This window comes from Pelodiscus sinensis, chromosome 2 (assembly GCF_049634645.1).
Source record: "Pelodiscus sinensis isolate JC-2024 chromosome 2, ASM4963464v1, whole genome shotgun sequence".
NCBI classification, from domain to species: Eukaryota; Metazoa; Chordata; order Testudines; family Trionychidae; genus Pelodiscus; species Pelodiscus sinensis.
Window position 1 is genome coordinate 220,701,156 of NC_134712.1, and position 25,847 is coordinate 220,727,002.

Sequence of the window (25,847 nt, forward strand, 5' to 3'; positions counted from 1 at the left end):
TGCGGGATTGCAGCGCCCCGTCACAATCCCCCTCCTCCTCCAGCAGACTTCGGCCAGCCCTTTGGCCGGCCCTTCGGAGGATAGCCCACCAGGAAATTCCCAGTGTCCCGCCGGGCCAGTCCATCCCTTGAGGAGAAAATGAGGAGTAAAGGATCTTTCGAAACAGGGCATTTCTGTCTAAAATGCCCCGTCTAAACTGTCGGTTTTTTTGAAAATCCCCATTTCGGAAAAAAGCGATGGACACGATTTTGCAAATGAAGCATAGGATATTTAAATTCCAGCTTCATTTGCACTTTCAATACGTCTAATTTATATCCCTCTGTGACAGAGGGGTGTAGTTTAGATGTACCCTAAGAGTGATTTATCAAGAGGAAAAAGCCAGTCTAAAGACAAAAGAGTTAGTTTACTCAGAAGTAATTGGCCCTTTTTAAAACCAGACAATGTGTCATGTTACCCATTTTCCATGGAGCTAATCTACAGTGCTACATCCTGGGTTTAATGGTAAAGATTTTATGTCATGTAGTGCATGTCTACTCAGCAGTGTTATTTTGGAATAACTGACATTATTTCAAAATAACAAAGAGCATGTCTACACAGCAAGCCATTTTTTGGAATAATGACAAGCTGGAGGACTTCTCACTCCAGCTTCTGTAACCTTCATTTCACAAGGGCTGTGTCTAGACTGGCAATTTTTTCCGCTTTTGCAGAAAAACTTGCCAGCTGTCTACACTGGCTGCTTGAATTTCTGGAAAAGCACTGACGATCTCATGTAAGATCGTCAGTGCTTTTCCGGAAATACTATGCTGCTCCCATTCGGGCAAAAGTTTTTTTCCGAAAGCATTTTGCGCAAAAGGGCCAGTGTAGACAGCACAGTAGTGTTTTCTGCAAAAAAGCCCTGACCGCGAAAATGGCTATTGGGACTTTTTTGAGGAAAAGCGCGTCTAGATTGGCCACGGACGCTTTTCTGCAAAAAGTGCTTTTGCGCAAAAGCATCCTGCCCATCTAGACGTGCTCTTCTGCCAATGCTTTTAACAGAAAACTTTTCCATTAAAAGCATTTTCGGAAAATCATGCCAGTGTAGACGTAGCCATGGAGTAAGGGAGGTCAAAGGAAGAATGTTCTTCCTTTAGCTTCCTGCTGTAGAGATGGCACCAAAAGCTGAATTAAGCTATTTTGCCTTCAATTACGAAATTGAAGCAGCTGAAGTTGTTCAGCTCAATTCAACTTTTGCCCTGTTGTATAGACATGCCCTTAATGAGCTACGGATATGTAAGATGTTACTTGTCTCCTGCCCATGAAAGACCCACTATCACACCCAGAGGTTTTTTTCCAGGCAGTTTTATTTTACAAACAAAGGCAAAACCCTGCAAGGGCAGTTCCTGAGACCACTCAGAGAGTTTTCCCGTTTGTCCTTCTCAGTCCCTCCTGATTCAGGACATACTGTAAGATTTCTTCGAGGCTCTTTCAACTAAGCACCACTTTACAAGGCTTTCTCCTGGAGGCCTTTTCTCCTCAGCAGGTTCCTACTGCCTCCTCTCACAGAAGATGCTGGCAGCCTCTCCCAGGGAACTCCCTGTTCCTCAGCTAGTACCCTAACTCTTTTTAACCCTTCATTCTGGCCCATCCTCTTAACTGGCCAAACAGGAAGCACCTGTTCTGGCACAAGAAGATCTGGACCTTCTTTATTTTAAGGGGCCAGTCATTCCATTACTGTCCAATAATCTTCAGGTTTCCCCTGCTTACCTGAAGAACAATGTACAAGTAACATAACTTAGAGTTTTTGTTAATTCTTGTACTAGAAAAACCCTTTCAAAAGAACAATGACTTTCATAAATAGAAATCATGGTCTTAAACTAATGTTAGAACATGGTGGTTCTTTTAGTGATGTGTTTGGCTTCATAGCTCAGACTATGTCTACACTGCAGAGTTTTTGTTCAGTTTTTGTGCAAAATCTCGCAGAGCATCCACACCTCAAGTGCATTTTTGCGCAAGACAATTTACAGTGAATCGGCAGAACAGAGAGGTTTTTGTGGTATAGATCTTCTTTCTATGAGGAATAACTCCTTTGTGCCAAGAGCTCTTGTGCAAAAAGGTGTGTGTAAATGGGAAACATGGTTTTTTTGCACAAAAACAGCCTATCGAAAGAAGCACAGGTACCTTTGTGGCCATTCTGTTAATGGCAAAAAGAGCTTTCTTGCGAGAGAGCGTCCATGAAATCTACATGCTCTCTTGTGCAAAAGCGTATCACTTTTCCAATGCGCTCTTGCAGTATAGATGTGCTCTTGTGCAAGAAGCCTGCATTGTAGACTTAGCCTGAATGTCCCCAGTGGACTCAGGTCTGTTTCTACTTCTCCATCTCTACTAACACCTTTCATTTGCAACAGATCCTGCACTAGGCCCAGGAGATAGCTGAATAGCAAAAGTGGCTTTTGGAGGGTTAATGGAATTGTAAAATACATACGTGTTTATAATATATACATATGTTATCAGACCATTGATCTATGTGTACATAGAGACATGCATATTTGGGTCTGATAAGATATGCTAGTGTTCTCACTATATAGTTATTTAACTAATGACCTATCTATTTATCATGGCTTATGCTCTTCAGTATGAAGTAGTATTCAAGAGCATTTTTATTCATTTTAAGGTAATGGGCAACATTTTTTGTATGTCAACTCATCTGCTCAGCAGGAAGGAGACAAAGCAAGGATAATTACTAGAAAGCTCTTCCCAGCCAGTCTTGGAGTGTGTGGAGTCCGTTTCTGGTTCTGGTTGTGTGATTCCAGAATAGGAACCTTAAAGGTAAGAGAAATGTATCTAAATATCCAATATCAATATTTGTGTTTCTTGTGTTTTGAATGGTTTAAATCTCAAAATTTATGTTTAGCTTTCTTTAATCTCTGCTTGGTTGCCAGTTCCTTACCCAACCTTTCTGTATTGACAAAACCAGTGCTGACAACTTTGCCTTAGTCCTAATTTCACTGGAAATCCCAGAAGTACAGGTGTGAGTCTTGCTGTTGCAGACTCATCCAGTCAACCAGTCTTACTGAACTGCATCCCTTTTCTGCTTTGAATGCCTCCATCCTCAGCATAATTGCTATTTCCAGTTCATATAACACAATAATCTTGCAACATACTATATACAGTTAAAAGAACTGTTTTAAAATATGGATTGTAAATCTCTGAACATAAACTATTTACTCATCAAAGAAATACAAGGTGGAGAGTAATAGTGCAAGCTCTCATGAAAATGCTTGACAGTGTTTTTTAAGCCTATCTAATGTTCCTGTCTCTAAGGGTAATGGGATGGTACTTTTTGCCTTTTCTCTAGAACCTGCTGATAAAAATGTTGACTGTGATGTGTCTATAAACTGGATTGTGGCCATCAATTTATTTCATACAACTCACTGAACAAATACATTATATAGTAATGCTTTAACTGACCCACGACAGATTTGGGGTGGGGGTAGCCCATGTCTGTGTCAGTTTGGAAATGTGAAAATAGGGATTATGTCAATCATCCTGCAGGTGACTCAAACAAAAATCAGTGCAGATTAATTTAGATTTCTAAAAGCAAGGGTTAGAAAGCAGGAAAGATGGTTATGTTGACTTGGAATCTGGAGGCAGCAAGCCTCTGTTCTAATACTGATTTATTCTTGCATCACCTTGCTGTTTAACCTGGGCAAGTCACCGAGGCCTAAAGGTATTAGCATTCCTGATTTCCTTTGAAATCAATGTATCTTTGAGGATCTGGGCCTTAATATCTCTGTGTCTTGATTCCAGCTCTGTTGAATAGGCATTATACTACAGGTTGAACCTTTCTAATCCAGCACTCTCTGGTCTAGCAATATCTGGGGTCCAGCATGATTTTTCTTACACAAATGTCCACTTGTTGTGGGTATGGCCAACTTTCCTGCTGTCTCGTAAAGTTTGCTCATAGCTGTCAGGCCTGGCTCTCAAAGATGAGTGCTGTTTTTTAGCTCTAATTTACCCCTACATTTTTTCTCAGAGGCCAGCAAGCAGTGGAAACATTGGTAATGCTGCTAACTGTAAGCATGTTTTTTGTTTTATCTACTTATTTCCTTGTGACAATACAGTAACATTGGGTAACAACGCTAAGACTTCGTCATTACGAGAGCTGATAAGCCTTGACTAGGCATAGACTTATGCATCAGTGCATCAGTACAGTCATATTATTAAGTAGCACTGCAAGCATTGTTCTGTTTCTTTGCCTTGTCGTCAAAATAATAATAGAGACCCACTCACTACAATACTGACCTCCTGTGGTTTGGCAAATTCTCTGATTTGGCACCCTTTGGTCCCGGGGGTGCTAGAATGAAAGGTTTAACCAATACTTCCTTTTCCCATCTTTTGTCTGTCTTATTTAGATTGTTAGCTCTTCAGGGCAGGAGACTATCCCTCACTATGTTTATTTACAATGTATAGGCATTGGGGCTCTGATTTCAATTGGGTTTTCTAGGCACTACCAAAAAGTAAATATTAAGCCCCCAGTATACTATGTAATATCCAATTAATAGAAGCAGAAATTAAAAATCAGTGCATTAAACTGACCATTTGTACAAAGTGTCAAACAAGAACATTTCTCAAAGCTATACAGTCTTCATGGGTACTAGTTTCAGATATTCAGCTTGAACTTCTAAGAAATTCTTACACAAAAATGTTACAGTTCTGTAATTTTGAATACAACTTTTTAAACTTCTGCTTTCCATCATCAAATGCCTCATTCTTGCTTTACCACATACACACACTCCTTTATGCTTTGCTTGGTAAAGTTAATTGAGAAAACAGTTGTAGGGAAAGGTCAGTGATTTCTGTGCTTTGTGAGTATTCTGATTACATTCAAGTAGAAGGCAAATAATTTTTACTTCTGAATCTTTATTGAAGTATTTTGATTTTACATTTTTAGGTTGGGGTTGGTTTAATTACTTGTCTCCTCTCAGCAGGCCCCAGACTTTACTTTTACTTCCATAGAGAATGTCTGTAATGTCACAAAAGCATTACTGACTATTTAGAAGTAATCTCTATTTCTAAATGTATGACCTATGAGTCAGGTAGCAGTTGGCCACATAAAACCTGCATTTCTCTGATTATTTATTAGAATACATTAATTAAACTTTTAAGCCACCATAAACATGAACTCTTACTCCTGTAGAGGGGTAAGTTTCTATGCTTTATCTCCTTTTCATATGGGTGCATGTAACAGTAAAATTCATAAAAGACCTATGAAATTACACATACATTTTCTTTCTCTGGAAAAAGTTGCAAACTGAAAACAGTATATCCTTGAATGTGTCCTTCCTTTGTGCCATCCAATAGATGATCTGTTTCAGCAGCAAGCAATTTTTTTAAGAGGCAAAGGATATTAACTCTAATCACTTTGGGAAAAAATCAGACAATTACTGTGAACAGCTCAGTGAAACCTTTGTTCAGTTTGTAGTGGAGTTAAAAAAAAAAAAAAAAAAGAAGAAGCAGCACACCATGTTAGGATATCTGCAAAATGAGATAGAATATAATGCCATTATGAGAGTCAATGGTATTAATCCCCCACCTGAGATGTTCTGTTCTGATCAGACTGTCTTAGATAGGATATAGGCCAGAGATGGGAGCTCAAAGTGACTCAAGGCATGGGGATACTCCAGAAAGACAAATTTAAAAGACAGGTACTGTAGTTCAGAGAGGCAATATGTTGGAGACATAGGATATGGCTACAGTGTGTTGGGGGGGGGGGGGGGGGGTTGAAGAAGGTATGCAAATTGGGCTTGCATTTGCATATCTTCTTCCGTTTTTTTTTCCAGAAGAGGATTTTCTGATATTTGGCCCGTCTACATGGGGCCAAATGTCAGAAATGCCCCCCTTTTCAGAAGCCCTCTTATTCCTTCTAAAATGAGGTGTACAGGGGGCTTCCAAAAGACAGAATGCATTTCTTTGCAGATTTGGATCACTATTTACCCGTGTTTTATGCATAGCAGGAGAGAGCTTTGAAGGAACCAAAATATTAAGCACAATATTTCATAAAGTAACTAGCTTCTTTTTAAAGAGTTTTTCTTCAATCCTTTGTGCCTCATATGAGTCTACTTGCATGGAAAGGAGTTCAGATTGCTACTACAGCTTCACCATTCTGCATTCTTCCTCTGCAGCTTTTCTTCCACACATTGTCATACCAGGGAAAGCTAAAACTAAATTAATTCTTTGTCTGACAATATAGTTCCAATATTTCAACTTTTTGGCTTGTTCAGGCAGTTAATATTTACAGAGGTTGCTATGAACTAGAATGCAGTAAATTCTTGTACTGGACAGGTCAATTTCACTAAAAAATGACTAATGGGTTTTGCATTACTATTATTATTAAAAAATAAAAAGAGGCATTGGATAACAATTTTTTACAATTCATTTTCAGTGTTGTAGTGTGTGGTGGTACAAAGTAAAAAGTGAAATTTTGTTTAACTAGTTAATCTGCTTACATTAGCTAATCAGGTGTTCTGTTTATATTCAGAGAAATAAGGAAGAACCTGAAACTGATTTCTACTGTGAACCCCAAATATAATAATATACCAATTTCTGCAGTCCTTGATCCTTTGTATATAGGGGTGTGAGTGGTCCCACATCTCAAAGCCTATGTCTAGACTACACTTCTCTGTTGCCAGAGAGATGTAGATTAGGCAAGTCGAAATTGCTAATGAAGCAGGGATTTAAATATCCCGTGCTTCAGTAGCATAAACATGGCTGCTGCTTTTTTTCAAAATAGAGTTTTTTGAAAAAAAAGTCAATCTAGATGCAGATTTGTCAAAAAAATAAACCCTTTTTCGAAAGATTCTGTAAACCTGAGGTGTGTGCCCCCTCCCCAAAACTGACAGTCAGTGAAAAAAGAATTAGTAAACTACCACCGGGCAGTGAATGCATCAGAGGTTTACAGGATCTTTTGAAAAAGGGTTTATTTTTCGACAGATCCACGTCTAGACTGCCATTTGTCCTCCCATGGATCAGCAAATTCTCTGATTCAGAACCAGTTGGATCCCGAGGGTGCAGGACTAGAGAGGTTCAACCTGTAGAACAAAAGACATTGGTAGTCTGAAGATATGAACTTGCAAGAGTGTGGTACAAAAATGACATGTCATCATTCTCTATCAAAGTCAACAGGTGTCTTCCCTATAGCACATACAGTGGGAATAATGGGAGATTATAAAATGAGTTCATAGATATTTGAGACACACTTCTTGCTACAGCTCAGCCAGGCTCTCAGATATATAAAAAGTCACATTTTTAGCCTTCCAGTTGGAATACAGGAGTGTTTTCCTTCCATCATGACCACTCTTAGTCAAGTAGATCAATGAAGTACGATAATATCTTATGTTTTAAAAAATTAAAAGCCAGCAAGAAGGCTTGGAAGAGCCTTGTGTACTGCAACAACTGTTCACTAAAGAAAGAATAGCCATTTTCATTCCCTTGACTTTCAAAAGTATGTGCCCCCTCCCCAAAATTGACAGTTGTTTAAAAAAAAGAATTAGCAAACTACTACCGGGCAGTGAATGCATCAGAGAATTAGAACTGAATCAAAATTGTAAAACAAAGAAATGGGACTTACTGAAGAATCCAGTTCCTCCACAAGAATGAATATGAAATAGGTGCAAATGCACCTTGCAAAAGAACTAAAAATCACAAATCAGAGCCTCACAGACACATTCTCCTCACAGATCTACATATGATAGACTCTTTAAAAAACACTATGGAGAACTTCAGTTTCAAACTCTTCATAAGTAACATTTTGCAATAAAAGCAACACGAACTTGACTTCTCTCACTTCATAGAATCATAGAATACTAGGACTGGAAGAGACCTCGAGAGGTCATCGAGTCCAGTCCCCTGCCCTCATGGCAGGACCATCCCTGATTGACATTTATCTAACCTACTCTTAAATATCTCCACAGATGGAGATTCCACAACCTCCCTGGGCAATTTATTCCAGTGTTTGACTACCCTGACAGTTAGGAACTTTTTCCTAATGTCCAACCTAAACCTCCCTTGCTGCAGTTTAAGCCCATTGTTTTTTGTTCTATCCTCAGAGGCCAAGATGAACAAGTTTTCTCCCTCCTCCTTATGACACTCTTTTAGATATCTGAAAACTGCTATCATGTTCCCCCTCAGTCTTCTCTTTTCTAAACTTAACAAACCTAATTCATTCAGCCTTCCCTCATAGGTCATGTTCTCTAGACCTTTAATCATCCTTGTTGCTCTTCTCTGGACCTTCTCCAATTTCTCCACATCTTTCTTGAAATGCGGTGCCCAGAACTGAACACAATACTCCAACTGAGGCCTAAGCAGGGCAGAGTAGAGTGGAAGAATGACTTCTCGTGTCTTGCTCACAACACACCTGTTAATGCATCCCAGAATCATGTTTGTTTTCTTTGCAACAGCATCACACTGCTGACTCATATTCAACTTGTGGTCCACTATAACCTCTAAATCCCTTTCTGCCATACTCCTTCCCAGATAGTCGCTTCCCATACTGTATGTATGAAACGGATTGTTCCTTCCTAAGTGGACCACTTTGCATTTGTCTTTATTAAACTTCATCCTATTTATCTCAGACCATTTCTCCAATTTGTCCAGGTCATTTTGAATTATGACACTATCCTGCAGATTAGTCACAACCCCTCCCAGTTTGGTATCATCTGCAAACTTAACAAGCGTGCTCTCTATACCAATATTTAAATCGTTGATGAAGATATTGAACAGAGCCGGTCCCAAAACAGACCCCTGTGGATATGCCTTTCCAGCAGGATTGTGAACCATTAATAATTACTTGCTGAGTACGGTTATCCAGCCAGTTATGCACCCATCTTACAGTAGCCCCATCTAAGTTGTATTTACCTAGTTTATTGATAAGAATATCATGCAAGACCATATCAAATGCCTTACTAAAGTCTAGGTATACCACATCCACTGCTTCTCCCTTATCCACAAGACTCGTTATCCTATTAAAGAAAGCTATCAGATTGGTTTGACACGATTTGTTCTTTACAAATCCATGCTGTCCCTTGAGTCACTTGGTGTATTGTTCATGATTATTTTGGTGGGATGGGCATTTTTACACAACCACCTAGAAATAATGTCAGCATAGAGTGGAAGATAAACACATGTGATGCTGACTAGTTAGTGCCAGACATGTGGTTTGTTTCTTACTTTAATGAAGCAAAACAGAAACGTTTTCAATAATTCAATTATTACAATTAACTGCTCAGAAGCACAGTGACAAACTGACGCTTCCCAAACATGGTAGTTAGGAACAATACTTTGACTATCCAGCTTTATAGTGGTTGCAGCCTGATCCCTATTCATCCCCTGCATCTGTTAAATAATCAGCTGCAGACCCAGGGCTAGTGTGCCTTTATGGTACACTTCACAGTGTGTACAAGGGCTGGAGTCCCTTGAGTTGCTGAGCACTGTGCAAGCATAATTTCTCCTAGGGCTCTGGGAAACATGGACCAAAGTGACTCTCCTTTACTGTGTACTATCTGTGCTCCTACTTGTATGAGTCCATCTCAGCTAGTGATATGAAAAGGGAGGAGTATTGCTCTGTCCTCTCCTCACTTCTCTCCTCAAGAAGCTAACAACTCTGTCAACATTTGTCTTAAGCAGTGTTTGTACTCCATGTATCCCTATATAGGGACCACATACCCACCCCATCCTTCTGTTGTCTATATACACTGAGCATTATGACTTAGGGTGTGTCTAGACTACAGGATTTTGTCTACAAAAGTGGACTTTTGTCATCAAAACTATACCTGCGTCTACACTGCCGCTGTGTTCTGTCAACATAACGTTGACAGAACTCAGCAGTTTTGTTGACGGCTGTAAATCTCATTCTATGGGGAATAACGCCTTTTGTCAACAGAGTTCTGTCGACAGAAGGCGTTATTGCATCTACACTGTCCTTTGCGTCTACACTGTCATGTCGACAAAGTGGCTTGCTTTGTCAACAGAACTGGATGTAGTCTAGATGCTCTCTGTAGACAGATACAGTTGACAAAGCTTCTGTTGACAAAAGCCTGTAGTCTAGACATACCCTTAGATTGCATCTAGCTCTTGAACAGCAGTGCACTTTTGGTTCTTGTTGTGGTGGGAGGCTCTGGCAAAAAATGCAGAATTGTAATCTGGCAGTTGTCTACCTCACACACTAGACGCATATTGGAACCACTTACCTCTGAGAGAATAATACCCTACATTGCAAATAAGGAAACAGAGGTTCCTTATTATGTGATCTTATTTGAGGTTCACAGCTTTCTGAACCTCTTGGGTAATTGCTGAAATAAACCAGAATCACAAATGTTTCCATATTATTATTTATATAAGATGATATTTTGTAGAGGGCTCAAGTGAAAATGGGGCCCATTGTGCTGGGTAATATACAAATGGATGACAAGAGATAGTCCCTACACTGAAGAGGTTACAGTCCACACACAAACAAAGGGTTGGAGAAAGGAAGTATTGTTACTCCTACTTGATCAATGATAAACAGAAGCAGATAGATTAAGTGACTTGCCCATGATCATACAGGAAAATTGTGGAAAATCTGGGACTTGAACTGTGATCATTCAATCCTATATATATATATATAGGCTATGTCTAGACTGGCAGCTGTCTACACTCGCTGCTTGAATTTCCACAAGAACACTGACGATCTCATGCTGCTCCCGTTCGGGCAAAAGTCCTTTTGTGCAAAAGCTTTTGCACATAAACCTCTTGCGCAAAAAGCATCAGCAGAGATATGCTAATGACAGCACAGCAAATGCTAATAAGCACTTCATTAGTATACTTTCTACCGGCAAAAGCCTGCAGTGTGGACGTAGCATTATAGCTCAAGACTGGAGACTTCCTCTAAAAGGTACCAAACCAGTCGCACACAGCACTCCAGCTGCCAATCTGGCCAGCAAGAAGTTGCACAAGCAAATCCCCTTAGACACTCCACCTTTACCTGTGCCACAACCAGCACCACTCCTTACACAGGTGAGAGGTTATAAAACCAATCTCACCAATTCCAAAAAGGACCAGCCATAGTCCCAAGTCAATTTATACCTCAGATTTTACCCACAAGAGCACATTGTGCCAATCTTTTAGAATCTAAAATCTAAAGGTATATTAATAAAAGAAAGAAAAGTTTGAGAGTAATATTGTTGAAGAGAATACATTACATACATCAATCACCAAGTTCTTGATGCAGGCTCTTAGCAGAGATGTAACAAACTGCCAGCTTACAAGTCTCTGTGGTACATCCTGTGTTAGGATGGGTTGATGCTCCTTCCTGGCTCTCTCTCCCTAGCAAAGGTGCTTCTGGAGCAGAGAAGAAGAGTGAAGACAAAGATTAAGGCTTCCCCGGGATCATTTTATAACCTTACCCATGCGGAGGGAAATACATTATTCTCTTGGGTGATGGTGCCTCCCAAAGTGGAGCTGATCACAGGATCAGCAAACCAGTTTATGTCCTTTTTAGGCATGGAGTCCTGGAGTATCCAGGTGTGTCCTTCTCAGGCAAGGGGCCATTGTACTCCTTAGGTATCAATTGGTAACCCTTAAGAGCTGTTGTCCATGCAGTATTCACTGGGCCACCACCCTTCACAATACATGGTCAATGCCCACTATTGTCTCCCAGACAGAAAACATTAAAAATGTAAGTACAGAGGCCATATTCATACCTTTATGTACAGAAATTGTACAAGTATGTGAGTAACATAGACAGAACTAGCACAGCATACACTTTGATTAGAAACCTCACATAGCCCACTTGGCACAGAACAAGTGGGGGCATCAATTGTCTGCCTGCTCACATTAATACACAATAACATAACAGACCTGATAAAGCTTCAAATATATTAAGGGCTGCTATAAAGACTATGATCAAATTGTTCTCTATGTCTGCTGTAGGTAGGACAAGAAGTAACAGGCTTAAGGAAAGGAGCATGGTAGATTTAGGCTAGATATTAAGAAAAAACTTTCGAACTATAGGGTAGTTAAGCTCTAGAATAGGCTTCCAGGGGTGTTATGGAGTCTCTATTACTGGAGGTTTTCACCTGTCAGTTATGATATAGGCTTATTATTTCTGCCTCATCCAGGGCCCTGGACTAGATGAGCTCTTTCAGAGCTCTCTATATTTCTACGCTGATATCAGAAGGAATGGAATTTGCATTGTCATTCTGAAATCTAATACATATCTATACTGCCTGTCAGCCATTAGAAATTGACGAAGAGGCAGTTGGAAGAAGAAAGAGGTTACAAATTAAAAACTTAAAGGAACTGAAAGTAAAAAAGTGCCTAACCATTAAAAAAAATTCAGTCTAGGTGTAAAAATATACTTAATCCGACAACTAGACAACATAGTCCTGGGGGGAAAAAAATGACTGAATCCCCAGAAATGCTATAGGTAACAACCAATACATTTTCTGCCTTCCTGTCAATCCTCGCTATCTGCTTTCTCCAAATGAATCTCTTTTTTTTTCCTTCAGAAGAATTCCTTGTCACTGGAGGCTACTGGAAGCTTTTTATATTTAATTTCCCTCATATATTCATGAAAACTTGTGGGTATGTGTGTATATGTATGTAATCCTTCTGTCAGGCCATGCCAGCAGCAGCCAGGGCTGGGTTCAATATCTAGGGGTCCATTTTTATCCATCTCACACAGAACTGGCTCAAGCCCCCACCCAGTAGCCTGGGAAATTCATACACCCCTGGGCGCCTCTGAGAGGCAATGCTTCACCACTCGCAAGCACAGATTCTGAGTGTAGAAAAGAAACTTTTAATGAAAGATGAAGAGAAGTTTCATGGCATTAACTCAGAAAAATACCACAAACATAGTTCCTAACCCCCCCACAAGTAACGGTCCCAGGTCAAATGGATTTAGTCATGCCACCTTTGTGCTGCTCCTGTGGTCTGCTTGCGCCACCTGCCGCTGCTCCTACTGGTAGCCTGCCGGTCGTTCCCACCAGCAGCTTCCCTGGCCGCCTGCCTCTGCTCCTACCAGCTGCCCGCCGGTCGTTCCCACCAGCCGCTCTGCTGGCCACCTAGTGCCCCTCCTACCAGCCTCCTGCTGGTTGTTCCTGCCAGCCACTTCACTGGCTGCCCACCAGTCGTTCCTGCCTGCCGCCACTCCCACCAGCAATCTAGCTGGCTGCAATGGGTCTGGCTCCAGGCCAAACCAGTGACTCCAGCTCTTAGTGATTTCAACGCTTTAGCCCCCACCTAGGTTGACAAAAGATTCCAGCTTCCATTGGACTAGCAAAAAGACTCCTGATGGGTGAAAGAGGCAGGTTAAACCAGTCTTACAGCTCACACCTGGCAGGCATGAAGAAGGCTGGCTCAAACCTCTTCCCTCCCAACTCAGTTCACTCAACTCTGGAAGGGGGCGGCTTGTTCATCTGAAACCTCTTACAATGATGGTGTCTCTCCTTCAAGCACTGGTGTCATATTTTACAGTTCCCACATTTAGGGGTAGCATGATTTGTGACCACACAACAGCCCAAATTAGTTACAATACAGCACATTCCATTCTAATAACCGATTCTCCATCAGCTATGGCTGAATTGGATTTACATAATCACACCCCGGATTCCTTCCCCATGCCAGCATGAGCTGTATTTACATATCAACAGTTACTTATCTTGCAAGGCTAAACAATTTGGCTGTGTCTAGACTGGCCAGTTTTTCCGGAAAATCAGCCGCTTTTCTGGAAAAACTTGCCAGCTGTCTACACTGGCCAGTTGAATTTCCGCAAAAGCACTGACTTCCTACTGTAAGAAATCAGTGCTTCTTGCGGAAATACTATGCTGCTCCCGTTCGGGCAAAAGTCCCTTTTGCACAAAGCTTTAGTGCAAAAGGGCCACTGGTGACAGCTCAGATTTGTTTTCTGCAAAAAAGCGAAAATGGCGATCAGGGCTTTTTTGTGGAAAAGCGCGTCTAGATTGGCACGGACGCTTTTCCGCAAAAAGTGTGTTTGCAGAAAAGCGTCCGTGCCACTCTAGACACTCTGTTCCAAAAATGCTTTTAACAGAAAACTTTTCCATTAAAAGCATTTCCGGAAAATCATGCCAATCTAGACGCAGCCTTTGAGTTAGCATACCCACCCTGAGGGCTGCTGGTTGATTGCAAGCAGTAGTTCAGCCCCTGCTTACATATACATTATATCAGTGGTCCCCAACCTTTTGGGGCTGCCGGGCGCCTGTGGGCGGGGCCACTCATGCACTGGGTACCCGGGGGCGGGGCCGCACACGCAACTGGGAGCAGGGTCACGCACGTGCCCGGTGGCAGGGATACCCATACACTCCGTGCCCAGTGCCGGTGCCACCCATGCGCTACACTCCCAGGGCCGGCGCCGCTTCTGTACCTCATGCCCAGGAGCTGGCATCACCCACGAGCTGCGCGCCTGGGGCCAGCGCCTCTCCTGTGCTGCGTGCCCAGGGGCGGGGATGTCCATACGCCACACGCCTGGGGCCGGCACAGCCCATGCACTGCGCGCTCGGGGGTGGGGTCACTCATGTGCTGCGCGCTCGGAGCTGGCGCCACCCCTGTGCCGCATATCCAGGGCCAGCGCCACACCTGTGCCGTGCGCCTAGGGGCCGGCACCGCCCATACGCCACGCGCCCGGGGCTGGCACAGCCCTTGTGTCATGCACCCGGGGACGGGGCCACCCATTCGCTGCGCACCCAGGGGCTGGCACCACCCGTGCATCACGTGCCCAGGGGCGGGGCTGGCCCCGATCACTCGGCAGGCACACAGAAGTTGCCCGGCGGGCACCATGGTGCCTGTGGGCACTGCGTTGCGGACCACTGCATTATATAATACATAATACACACCTGAACTTCAGGTTAAAATGTTTGGTGTCTCTTTTGTTCCAGTCAAATCAGTTCATTGCTAGAAATGAAAGGTAGTATTGACATGGCATGTGAAAATGGCAATCCCATCTACTGAAACAATTGCTGAATCTATGAATATGAAGTCTGTTCCTCAGGGAATGCCACCACATCATTTTTTACCTATTGGTTATTATTTGTTTCCTTAACTTATCTTCAGAGGAAAGCTCTAAGATCTTCCACAATGCACTTTTTCAGAGGACAGACAGTATCTTACTTTCAGGTGATGCTTCAGAAGAACAGCTGCATAAGGTGTCATTTTCCCCCCCATAAGTAGGCCTCCAAGCAGATGGAATTTACCACTGGTTCTGACACTGACATGGAATTTTTACTTCCATTCCCCAGTCTTTCACTGGTCTAAAGCTGCTGAAAGATAGACATCTGCAGTGAGCTGCTGGTAGCAGAAACTGACTCTGTTTCACTTGATAACATTTTGTCTCAATATTCTTATGCTGTAAAGCTCAAATAACGCATCTAGCTTAAGGTCCTGGTTGTTTTTTAAATCAATTATCCAGCTGAATTGGTTGGGGGACAATGAAGATCAAGAGACTTATTGAAGGTTATGTAATTAATCAACCTGGATTTAAGCCTGGAATTTTCTTGACTCTCATTCTTTTGCTGTTCTTTATAATCCATTGCCATATCAGAGATGGCTCCTAGGCTGGGAAAATAGCTCCAGAGTGGTGGAATACCATGTCCAAGGGTACCCATATGATTTCTGGCAATCTGTGATGCCAAAAGTATAACGCTTTAGTGTCTCCTGCTGGTCACCTTATGGAGTAAAATTACTTTTTAAAAAATCACAGTATATGAAGATTTACAGGGCCTTCTGTTGTATTTGCGTTGCGTTGGTTCAATAGTTCTCTTTTGCTGCAAATTAATTCTATGTAGTTTATTTTCATATTTAGTTTTATTTTACACTGACATTTTATCACTAAATTTATCTGAGCCAATTTGCCGTTCCATCAGTGAGTGCACATTCTTTTAAAGTGTTCTTAACTGATGCCAGATTGAAACCATTGGGTGCTGAAGTCCTCTGTTTATATAGCTAAAAGCTTCACATGCTGTCATACCTCAGTTCAGACAGAGAGGAACCAGCCTGAGGCAAGAGAGGTCAGTTCAATCTCTGTGCTGTGTATTTCCTTTGACATAAATGGATTTGGGATCAGCTTCTATGCTGTTTCCCAATTAGTAACTTCCAGCAGCATTTTTTTATATGAACTCTTGTCTCCTAGAAACCAGACTGAGACCACTATGACCACTTCACAACATTTATTCATTACCAACTAGGTAACGGACCACAGCAGAGGGGCTCTCGTATTATATAGGCTGTCTGCTGAGTCCTCAGACTTTCTTGAGTTGACCTAACTAGCTGTACTCCCCTGCTGTTTCATGCTGATTAAATCATATTGCCTGGGTTTCACTGTCAATAGGTTTACACTGTTGAAGAACATGGAATGGATATTCTGATGTGGTCTTCAAGTGGAAATAAGGGAAGTAGGTGGACATATGCAAATGTGGTTCTCTCCAGCAACAGTCCTTTCAGAATCGCATTTGAAGCTGAAGTGGGAGGAATTGAGCTCACAGAAATTGCTCTTGATGACATTTCTTTCACCCTGGAATGCATGGATGCAGGTATGTGATTAAACAAATGCAGTAAAACACAATCTGAAATGAAGGGGTTTCTCATTTTACACTGGTGAATTTGTGGTGCTATACTAATGTGATTCATAATAGTGACCAGAAAAAGTATTTAATTTAAAGAGAACACCATTTAAAAAGTCAGCAGTTACCAGTTATTTGACCTTGGTATCTGAGAACCTATAGTTATCTCCTGTGAAGAATATAGAGGAAAATTCTGAGATCTCACATACTTCATGGAAATAATATTAAGAAAAGCACAGTGCTATTAAGAACATAAGAACAGCCATGCTGGGTCAGACCAAAGGTCCATCTAGCCCAGTACCCTGTCTGCCAACAGTGGCCAATACCAGATGCCCCAGAGGGAGGGATCACAACAGGTAATCCTCACGTGATCCCTCCCCTGTCTTCCACCTCCAGAGAAACAGAAGCTAGGGACACCATTCCTATGCATCCTGGCTAATAGCCATTGATGGACCTAACCTCCATGAATCTCGCTAGCTCTTTTTTAAACTCTGTTATAGTTCTAGCCTGCACAGCCTCCTCTGGCAAGGAGTTCCACAGGTTGACTGTGCGCTCTGTGAAGAAAAACTTCCTTTTTGTTTGTTTTTAACCTGCTGCCTATTAATTTCATTTCGTGACCTCTGGTTCTTATACTGTGGGAATAAGTAAATAACTTTTCCTTATTCGCTTTTTCCATACCAGCCATGATTTTATAGAGCTCTGTCATATCCCCCCTTAGTCGTCTCTTTTCTAAGCTGAAAAGTCCAAGTCATCTTAATCGCTCTTCATATGGGGCCCATTCCAAACCCTTAATCATTTTTGTTGCCCTTTTCCGGACCTTTTCCAATTCCAATTATTCCTCTTTTACAACACCCAACAGAATGTAGAATGCAAAACAAATACTGGCCACTATATCGGACAGTGTCTCTCTGCACTGGAGAAGAAAACTGTGTGGTATGGGTATGAGGTAAAATGGGAAATGTATCCTTTCTAATCCATATGGTAGGTTTTGATTTAGTCCTTCCCTATGTATATGGATTTCCCATTGCCATCAAAGAGTTCTGCCCATATTTTATTCATATATACACAAACCTAGAATTTAATCTGTAATTATAGAAGTCCCTGACAGTATCGACATAATTGAAGGCCTATTAGTGTTTTATTATGAACCCTATTTGAGAGGGATTTATCATTGCTGAACTGTAACAACTCTTTCTGGGATGAAAACAATCAGACAGGGTTTTAGCTTGGAATGGAATAGTTTTATGAGTGCAGAAGTCACTCAAAATTATTTTTAAAAGTAAATGGCTTGTTCTTTTATCTTTACTCTCTTCATAAACTATCTTAGCAGCATAACAAATTTACCATGCTGCCATCCTTTTTGAGAATTTATGATTGTGAACTTCTACTACAAAAGCTTTGTGACTTGAACTGTGCAAAAATGGCTTATATCGTAATGCCCTGTAAGAGTATTTACTATGTGAGTGGAATGTAGCATACAGAAGAATATCAAAAGAAAAAGTATATGTATACTGTACTGACTCTTTTTCAGCCACTAAGTTTTATGGAGATTTTTCAGTACAAATAGCAAGTACCTTTATTCACATGTGAACACCATAGTTTGCATTCAAATAATGGTATTTACATGAAGTTCAGTCATTCCTGAAACATTTATTTGAATGAAAAACAATTTGTCATGAGTGTTTGCAGATAAGGAAACAATAGGGATTGCATATGGCCAAATAAAAAAAAAGATACAGATTTGTCTGAAAAATGTTCTGGAATATTTTTTCCACTATTCAAACATCTCTAATCATGATTCAGAATTGTTCAGACAGCATCTAGGAAACACAGCCCATGTGAGAATTGGTTGTATCACACAGTGATTAAACACTGTCTCTATTGTTAGTGATTATAAAGCCGGTCTCTAGAGAGAACAAAGCACATGCTGGTTTGTACTTGACGTTTTGATGGTGCAATATGTTCTTACTTGTGTGAGATTTGCTAAATCTAGAAATATAAAGTGCAGCTTTTTTTTCCTGAAAGGTGCAGTTCAAGCAGAGGCTAATATTGGAATGACTTCCAATGAGCTGACATACACACGCTTGGTCAAGTGATTGTCCCAGATTTTGTATATCAACAAACTCATTCTCTCCCAAAAATCTGTTTAAAACTCACTCAAAGTTGACTTTCCATGGTATTGTGAGGAGGGTCACACCAGTGGGTTTTTAAATTGATGAGTATTTAGTATCCATGACTAATTGGAATGCCCTACAATCCCTGTTTAAATGCCCTCTGAAATCTGTAAATTGTCTTCTCTCTCTTAGTTCATTTCCGTAATTCTATTGACTTCACAGGGAGTCAAATGTGTTAAGGAAAAAAACCAGCTGGTTAAACAGGCATAATTGTTTATTTTAATTATGATCATTTAACAAACAAGATAACTCTTGAGGTAGAGTACCATTTTTTGACTGCTACCTGATTTTTACAAAGGGTTTTCCAGTTGCAAAATATTCTTAGGCAGATAGCAATCAATTTCTGGTTCATTCTTTAGTAGAAGTATAACTTGATCATGAATAGATGTCTGAGAATAGCCAATCTTCATAGCTATTGAGTTAGGTTGGTTAGTTCTGATTGGTCAGGTAAGTCAGAAGGCTTTCTATCTGTCATCTAATTTTGGATGAGCATCTCTCTGTCTACACAGATGCTTTTACTTGCACATTTTAAAAATGGTTTCCACAAATATTTATGAAGTTTTGGTTTTGGCTGTCACCAAACATGCATACCAGAAAAATGATTGCACAGACGTTTGCTGATAAAAAAACCCTCAAAACAAGCAATAAGTATGGCTGAACAAAAACAGTTAATCACAGGCAATCACCATAGACCTCCCACTGAGGTAGGTCATAGTCACAAGGCAAACACACAGAGTCTATGCTCAGCGAATCCGTATTAGCCATCTTGTCATGTAACAAATAGAGTTGTGATCTAAACTTTATACTCCTGGTCTCACTCTGTCTCTTGAACTAAAGAAGCTACCATATACTCATGGCTGCCTGACTGTGCTAAAAAACATGACATGATGTCAAAAGTGACTGCATTGCTCATGAAACAAGAAATGGCTGCTTTTGTCAGGAATGCAATGGATTTGTGTGCAAATTGCTACATAGAGGAAGATGCTGCAAGCTGGATACCACAGGGAATCAAACAAAAAGACCCAGAACATTGTCAGTACACACACATATGAAACAACACCAACAATAAACCAGTAAAAGAGAAAAGAATAATTAAAAAAAAAACCCAGAGTGTTGCAAGTTCCCCTCCCCTTCCTCTATCCTTGATGATCTTGCTGAAAATCGGAGAAGAGGGGAACAACTCCTCTACATCTGTGCGACAGCCTCAGGAGCATATAAAAAAGAAGAGGGCATAAAAAGCAGTCATTTTATTGCACATAGTGGGAGAGGTGGCTCAGGAAGTGTATAACACATTCTTCAGCTGCCAACTGAAAATGTTCCCATTTGGGGAGAGGTCTTAAGAATGCTTAGGAACTATTGGTAACCCTAAGATTAATGTGATACTCAAACAATACCTGTTCTTCTCTCACCTACACTTAGGGGGAGAGATGTTAGATGAATTGGTCACAGAGCTGAGACAAAAAATAAGTCATTGTGAGTTTGGAAATATTAAAAATGACATTCTCCGAGGCAATGCTGTGTTCAGTGTCATTGATAAAGAACTAAAGGAAAGGTTGTTGAAAGAGACTGATTTTTGGCTTGTAAAAAGCAATAGGCATTTGGAGACACTCTCAAGCCACATTCTGACAGGTCTATACAGGCTTTTACACAAAAGTACAGGCCACAACCCAATCACATGAGAATCAGAACAAAGCAGACTCACCAACAGCTCATACAAAGAAATTATGCACATGCTGAGCGGTAAGATACCCACTCAAAGTCTGCCCAGATTTACCAGTAACATCACAACTATAGACAATTAAATCACTAGGTGCAGAGATACAACATACTCAAAAGACAAAGCCACATATCTCTGGCTGAACTAGAACATCAGAAGTCCCTTGTCAACACAATATCAGTATGGGGTAATAGAAGTCATATAACACACTCAGCACTTCAAGGCTGATGAGAGTCTTACCAGGCCTGGGGAAAAGATGGTCCAGCCTTGGGTCTCCTGGAAGGGGCATGGCCTCAGGCAGAAGCGACAGTTAGCTTCCTACAGCCGTTCCTTCAATGCCACCAGAACTGCAGAGCAAGTCTTGTTGAGGGCTCCAAGGTTTCAATGGTGGCGGCTGAGAGCCCTGGGCCCTTTCAAATCATGGGGCCCCAGGTTTGCGGCCCCCTTCCTCCCTCCCTAACATCGGCAACCCTGCAGTAGTGTATGCATACACTGAATGTAAGGAATGGACCTGAATGATACTGGGGATGAGGTTAATGTTTGCCTCTTAAATAAGATGCTAGGAGTTTTAAAACTTCGGTCATCTGAAGAAGTGGACTGTGCCCACGAAAGCTCATGATACCATCTACATGTTTTGTTAGTTTATAAAGTTCTACCAGACCATTTGTTCTTTTTAAAGTTTATCCTGTACAGACTAACTCGGCTACCCCCTGAAGCTGGTAAAAACATATCCACTATTTCAGGTGAGAAAGATGGATATTGGCAAGTGTTGTGATAATTGGGCCTAGAAATTTACACTCATTTTGCAGAGTTGAACTCACAGGTTTGGTAAATTCATAAGATGTCACAATAGCCTATTACAACAAATGCTGGTGGGAAAGGTAGAGAGAGAAACTGAATTAGTCTGAACAAAAAGGTCAAATGATATAACTCAAGGATTGTGTTAAAATCAAGCTTGGTGAACAAGAAGGTGGTGAAATCAGAAATCAGTGAATCAAAACTGGTGTGTCAGAAACTAGGCTTAATTGCTGGATAAAATAATGAGGGGGTGCGTTGTTCCTGCCACCACTCCTCTTCTCGATCCTTAATGAAAGAGGCTTTGACAAGAAAAATTATCTACTGGAACAAGTTTCACCATCATAGCTGCACCCTCAGGCCACTATCATCTTGACCCTTAGGCTATGTCTATGACTATATTCCTCTTTCAAAAGAACCCATACTTCTCATTTTTTTCAGGAGTACAGGTTGTTTAGAAAAAGGTGGGTTTTTTCGAAAGAACCCAGTCTAGATTGCGCTTTCACTTTCAAAATACCCGTTTTCAAAAAAGTGCTTGAACGTGAATATGCAAATGAAGCAAGGGATATTTAAATTCACACTTCATTTGCACTTTCGATTTGCCTCATTTACATTCCTCTTTCAAAAGAGGAATGTAGTTGAAGCATGCACTTAGAGATGTTCTGATCAGGTCAAGCCAGAGAGAGGGACCCAGATAACATGTCCATCTCTACTGGCTCCAGCTGAATCTAAGACAAATAGGATTGGACTTTAATCACAAGAGCAACAACAACAGCTCCAACCCATCTCAACTAACTGCTTCCCTTTTCCCACAAAGGACAGTTCTTGCCATCTTTGATACAATTTAGGGGTATGTCTATACTAGCTCGTTAATTCGAGCTAGGTAGGCAAATCAGACAACCGGAGTTGCAAATGAAGCCCGGGATTTAAATATCCCGGGCTTTATTTGCATGTTCCCATCTGGCCGCCATTTTTAAATCCCCTTTAGTCTGAACTAACTGCCCGTGGCTACACGCTGCAGTTTAAAGTTGATCTGAACTAAGTCCTTAGTTCGGATTAACTGTTACGCCTCGTGGAATGAGGAATAACAATTAATCTGAACTAAGTACTTAGTTCTGATTAACTTTAAACTGCCGCGTGTAGCCACGGGCAGTTAGTTTGGACTAAGGGGGATTTAAAAATGACAGCCGGATGGGAACATGCAAATAAAGCTCGGGATATTTAAATCCCAGGCTTCATTTGCAACTCCGGTTGCCTGATTTGCCTACCTAGCTCGAATTAACAAGCTAGTGTAGACATAACCTGGGAGACAGTCAAAAATGGGGGGGGGGAGGTGCTTCGTTCCAACAACTCTCTAGAGTTTCTTTAGCTAAAAAGAAAGAGAACAAGGAATGTTATTAAAATGGACACCTTGCTTGATAGTTTACATGTCAAATACTTTAACTGTTTTTCCTTCTTTTCTGTATTTTTAAGAGAAGTTGAAAATTATTTTACTGGAATTTTTGTCAAGGTGCTAAGCAGGCTGAAGTCTCTGTGTACCACATTCTGGACACTGTTTAATGTTAAACAGTAACTAAGTTATGTTAACACATTTAACCCATATATCCTATCTAAATTAATGCAACATGTCACATTAGATAAGGAGTCTTCTGAACTGTGCACTTTGAGTACAGCCTAGGGCAAATACAATTTTCTCCATCTACCTTTTAGAATAAAGTCAGCTATTGGACTGTTTCAACAAAGGAATAATGAAATATTGGGACACATTGCAGGCATCCATATAATAGCAGACAACACGATAATAGCAGCATCAACTCAAGCAGAACATGATCAGATACTAAAGAAAACGTGGCAAGGGCTCATGCAGAAAATGTTAAGTTCAACCCTGACAAAATCCACTATATGGTAAAGAAATCAAATACATGGGACACATTCTCTCATCACAAGGAATTAGGCCAGATGACAGTCAGGCTGAAGCCATAGCTAACTTGAGACTCCATAGGACAAAAAGGCATTAGAGAGATGTCTGGGGGTGATCGATTCCTTGCACAGTGCATGCCAATTGAAGCACCTTTGACTTGTTCCACGGAGACAGTTCTTCTGTGAAAACATACCGTGGCTGTGGTTGTGAGGACATGACAAGACACTGTAGCTGCTAAAGACAGTGCTCTCTAAAGTTTACATAGTCAGATTTTATAAGCCAAACAAGCTAGTCACTATGTAAGCAGATACATTCAAAGTTAGATTAAGAGCTTCCTAGGGCAAGACAGAGGCCCTTTTTCATACACGTCATGTGCCCTGACAAATTGAGAAGGAGCTACTGGCAACTGTGTTTGCCACAAAAAAAATTCATCACCACATTTATGGAGTACAGGTTGAGTGAGATAGAATCATAGAGCTGGAAGAGACCTCAGGAGGTTATCATAGAATACTAGGACTGGAAGGGACCTCGAGAGGTCATCGAATCCAGCCCCCTGCCCAAGGCAGGACCAATCCCAACTAAATCAACCCAATCAAGGCTTTGTCAAACTGAGACTTAAAAACCTCTAGGGGTGGAGATTCCACTTCATCCCAAAGTAACCCATTCCAGTACTTCGTGATCCACCGCGTGAAAAAGTTTTTCCTAATATCCAGTGTAGACCTCTCCCACTGTAACTTGAGACCATTGCTCCTTGTTCTGCCATCCATCATTACTGTGAACAGCTTTTCTCCATCCTCTTTGGAACCTCCCTTCAGGAAGTTGAAGACTGCTATCAAGTCCCCTCTCACTCTTCTCTTCTGCTGACTAAACAAACTCAAATCCCTCAGTCTCTCCTCATACATCATGTGCTCCAGACCCCTAACCATTTTGGTTGCCCTCCGCTGGACCCTCTCCAATATATCTACCTCCTTTCTATAGTGGGGGGGCCAGAACTGGACACAATATTCTAGATGTGACCTCACCAGAACCGAATAAATGGGAATAATCACTTCTCTGGATCTGCTGGCAATGTTCCTCCTAATGCACCCCTATATGCCATTAGCCTTCTTGGCCACAAGGGCACACCGTTGACTCATATCCAGCTTCCCATCCACTGTCATCCCCAGGTCCTTTTCTGCAGAACTGCTACTTAGCCATTCGGTCCCCAGCCTGTAACAATGTTTGGGATTCTTCCATCCCAAGTGCAGGACTCTACACTTGTCCTTGTTGAACCTCATCAGATTTCTTTTGGCCCAATCCTCTAATCTGTCCAGGTCACTCTGGAACCTATCTCTGCCCTCCAGTGTATCTACCTCTCCCCCTAGCTTAGTTCCATCTGCGAACTTGCTGAGTATGCGATCCATCCCCTCATCCAGGTCATTAATAGAGATGTTGAACAAAACTGGTCCAAGAACCGATCCTTGGGGCACTCCACTAGAAACCGACCTCCAACCTGACATTGAGCCATTGAGCACTACCCATTGGGCCCGACAATCTAGCCAGCTTTCTATCCATCTTACAGTCCATTTATCCAATCCATATTCCCTTAACTTGCTGGCAAGAACATTGTGGGAGACGGTATCAAAAGCTTTGCCAAAGTCAATGCATATCACGTCCACTGAGTTTCCCATATCCACAGAGCCAGTTACCTCATCATAGAAGCTAATCAGATTGGTCAGGCACAACTTGCCCTTCATTAATCCATGTTGGCTATTCTTGATAATTTTCCGCTCTTCCAACTGCTTCAAAATGGATTCCTTGATGATCCCCTCCATGATTTTTCCGGAGACTTAGGTACGGCTAAGTGGTCTGTAGTTCCCTGGATTGTCCTTCTTCCCTTTTTTAAAGATGAGCACTACATTTCCTTTTTTCCAATCATTAGGGATGTCTCCTGATCGCCACGAGTTTTCAAAGATAATGGCCAAAGGCTCCACAATGACATTTGCCAACTCCCTCAGTACCCTTGAATGCATTAGATCCAGGTCCATGGATTTGTGTATGTTTAGCTTTTCTAAATAGTTCCTAACTTGTTCTTTCCCCAAGGGTTGTCCACCTTCTTCCCATGCTGCATTGCCTAGTGGATTTGTCTGGGAGCTGAAGTTGTCCGTGAAGACAAAGGCAGAGAAAGCATTGAGTACTTCAGCTTTTCCCACATCATCTGTCACTAGGTTACCTCCCTCATCCAATAAAGGCCCCACAGCCTCTCTGATCACCCTCTTATTGCTAACATGTCTATAGAAACCTTTCTTGTTATCCTTCACCTCCCTTGCTAGCTGCAATTCCAATTGCGCTTTCGCCTTCCTGATAACTCCCCTGCATTCTCAAGCAATATATTTATACTCTTCCCTAGTCATCTGTCCATGTTTCCACTTCTTATAAGCTTCCTTTTTGTGTTTAAGTTCACCAAGGATGTCCCAATAAGCCAATCTAGTCGCCATATTTGCTTTTCTTGCTGCTCATCAAGATGGTTTCTTTCTGTGCCTTCAGTAAGGCTTCTTTAAAATATTGCCAGCTCTTCTGGACTCCTTTCCCCCTTCATGTAAGCATCCCAGGGAATCCTGCCCATCCATTCTCTGAGGGAGTCAAAGTCTGCTCTTCTGAAGTCCAGAGTATGT

General features: G+C 41.4%; 1 protein-coding gene across 1 annotated transcript in view; it reads left to right on the forward strand.

Annotated features, from left to right (window-relative positions):
* The window catches only part of MALRD1 (MAM and LDL receptor class A domain containing 1), a 439,697-nt gene that overhangs the window by 323,987 nt on the left and 89,863 nt on the right, over positions 1-25,847 (forward strand). Inside the window, exons 32-33 of the mRNA XM_075922485.1 lie at positions 2,651-2,805; positions 16,355-16,556. Coding sequence (XP_075778600.1) covers positions 2,651-2,805; positions 16,355-16,556 — 357 coding nt within the window. The remainder of the gene's footprint in view (positions 1-2,650; positions 2,806-16,354; positions 16,557-25,847) is intronic.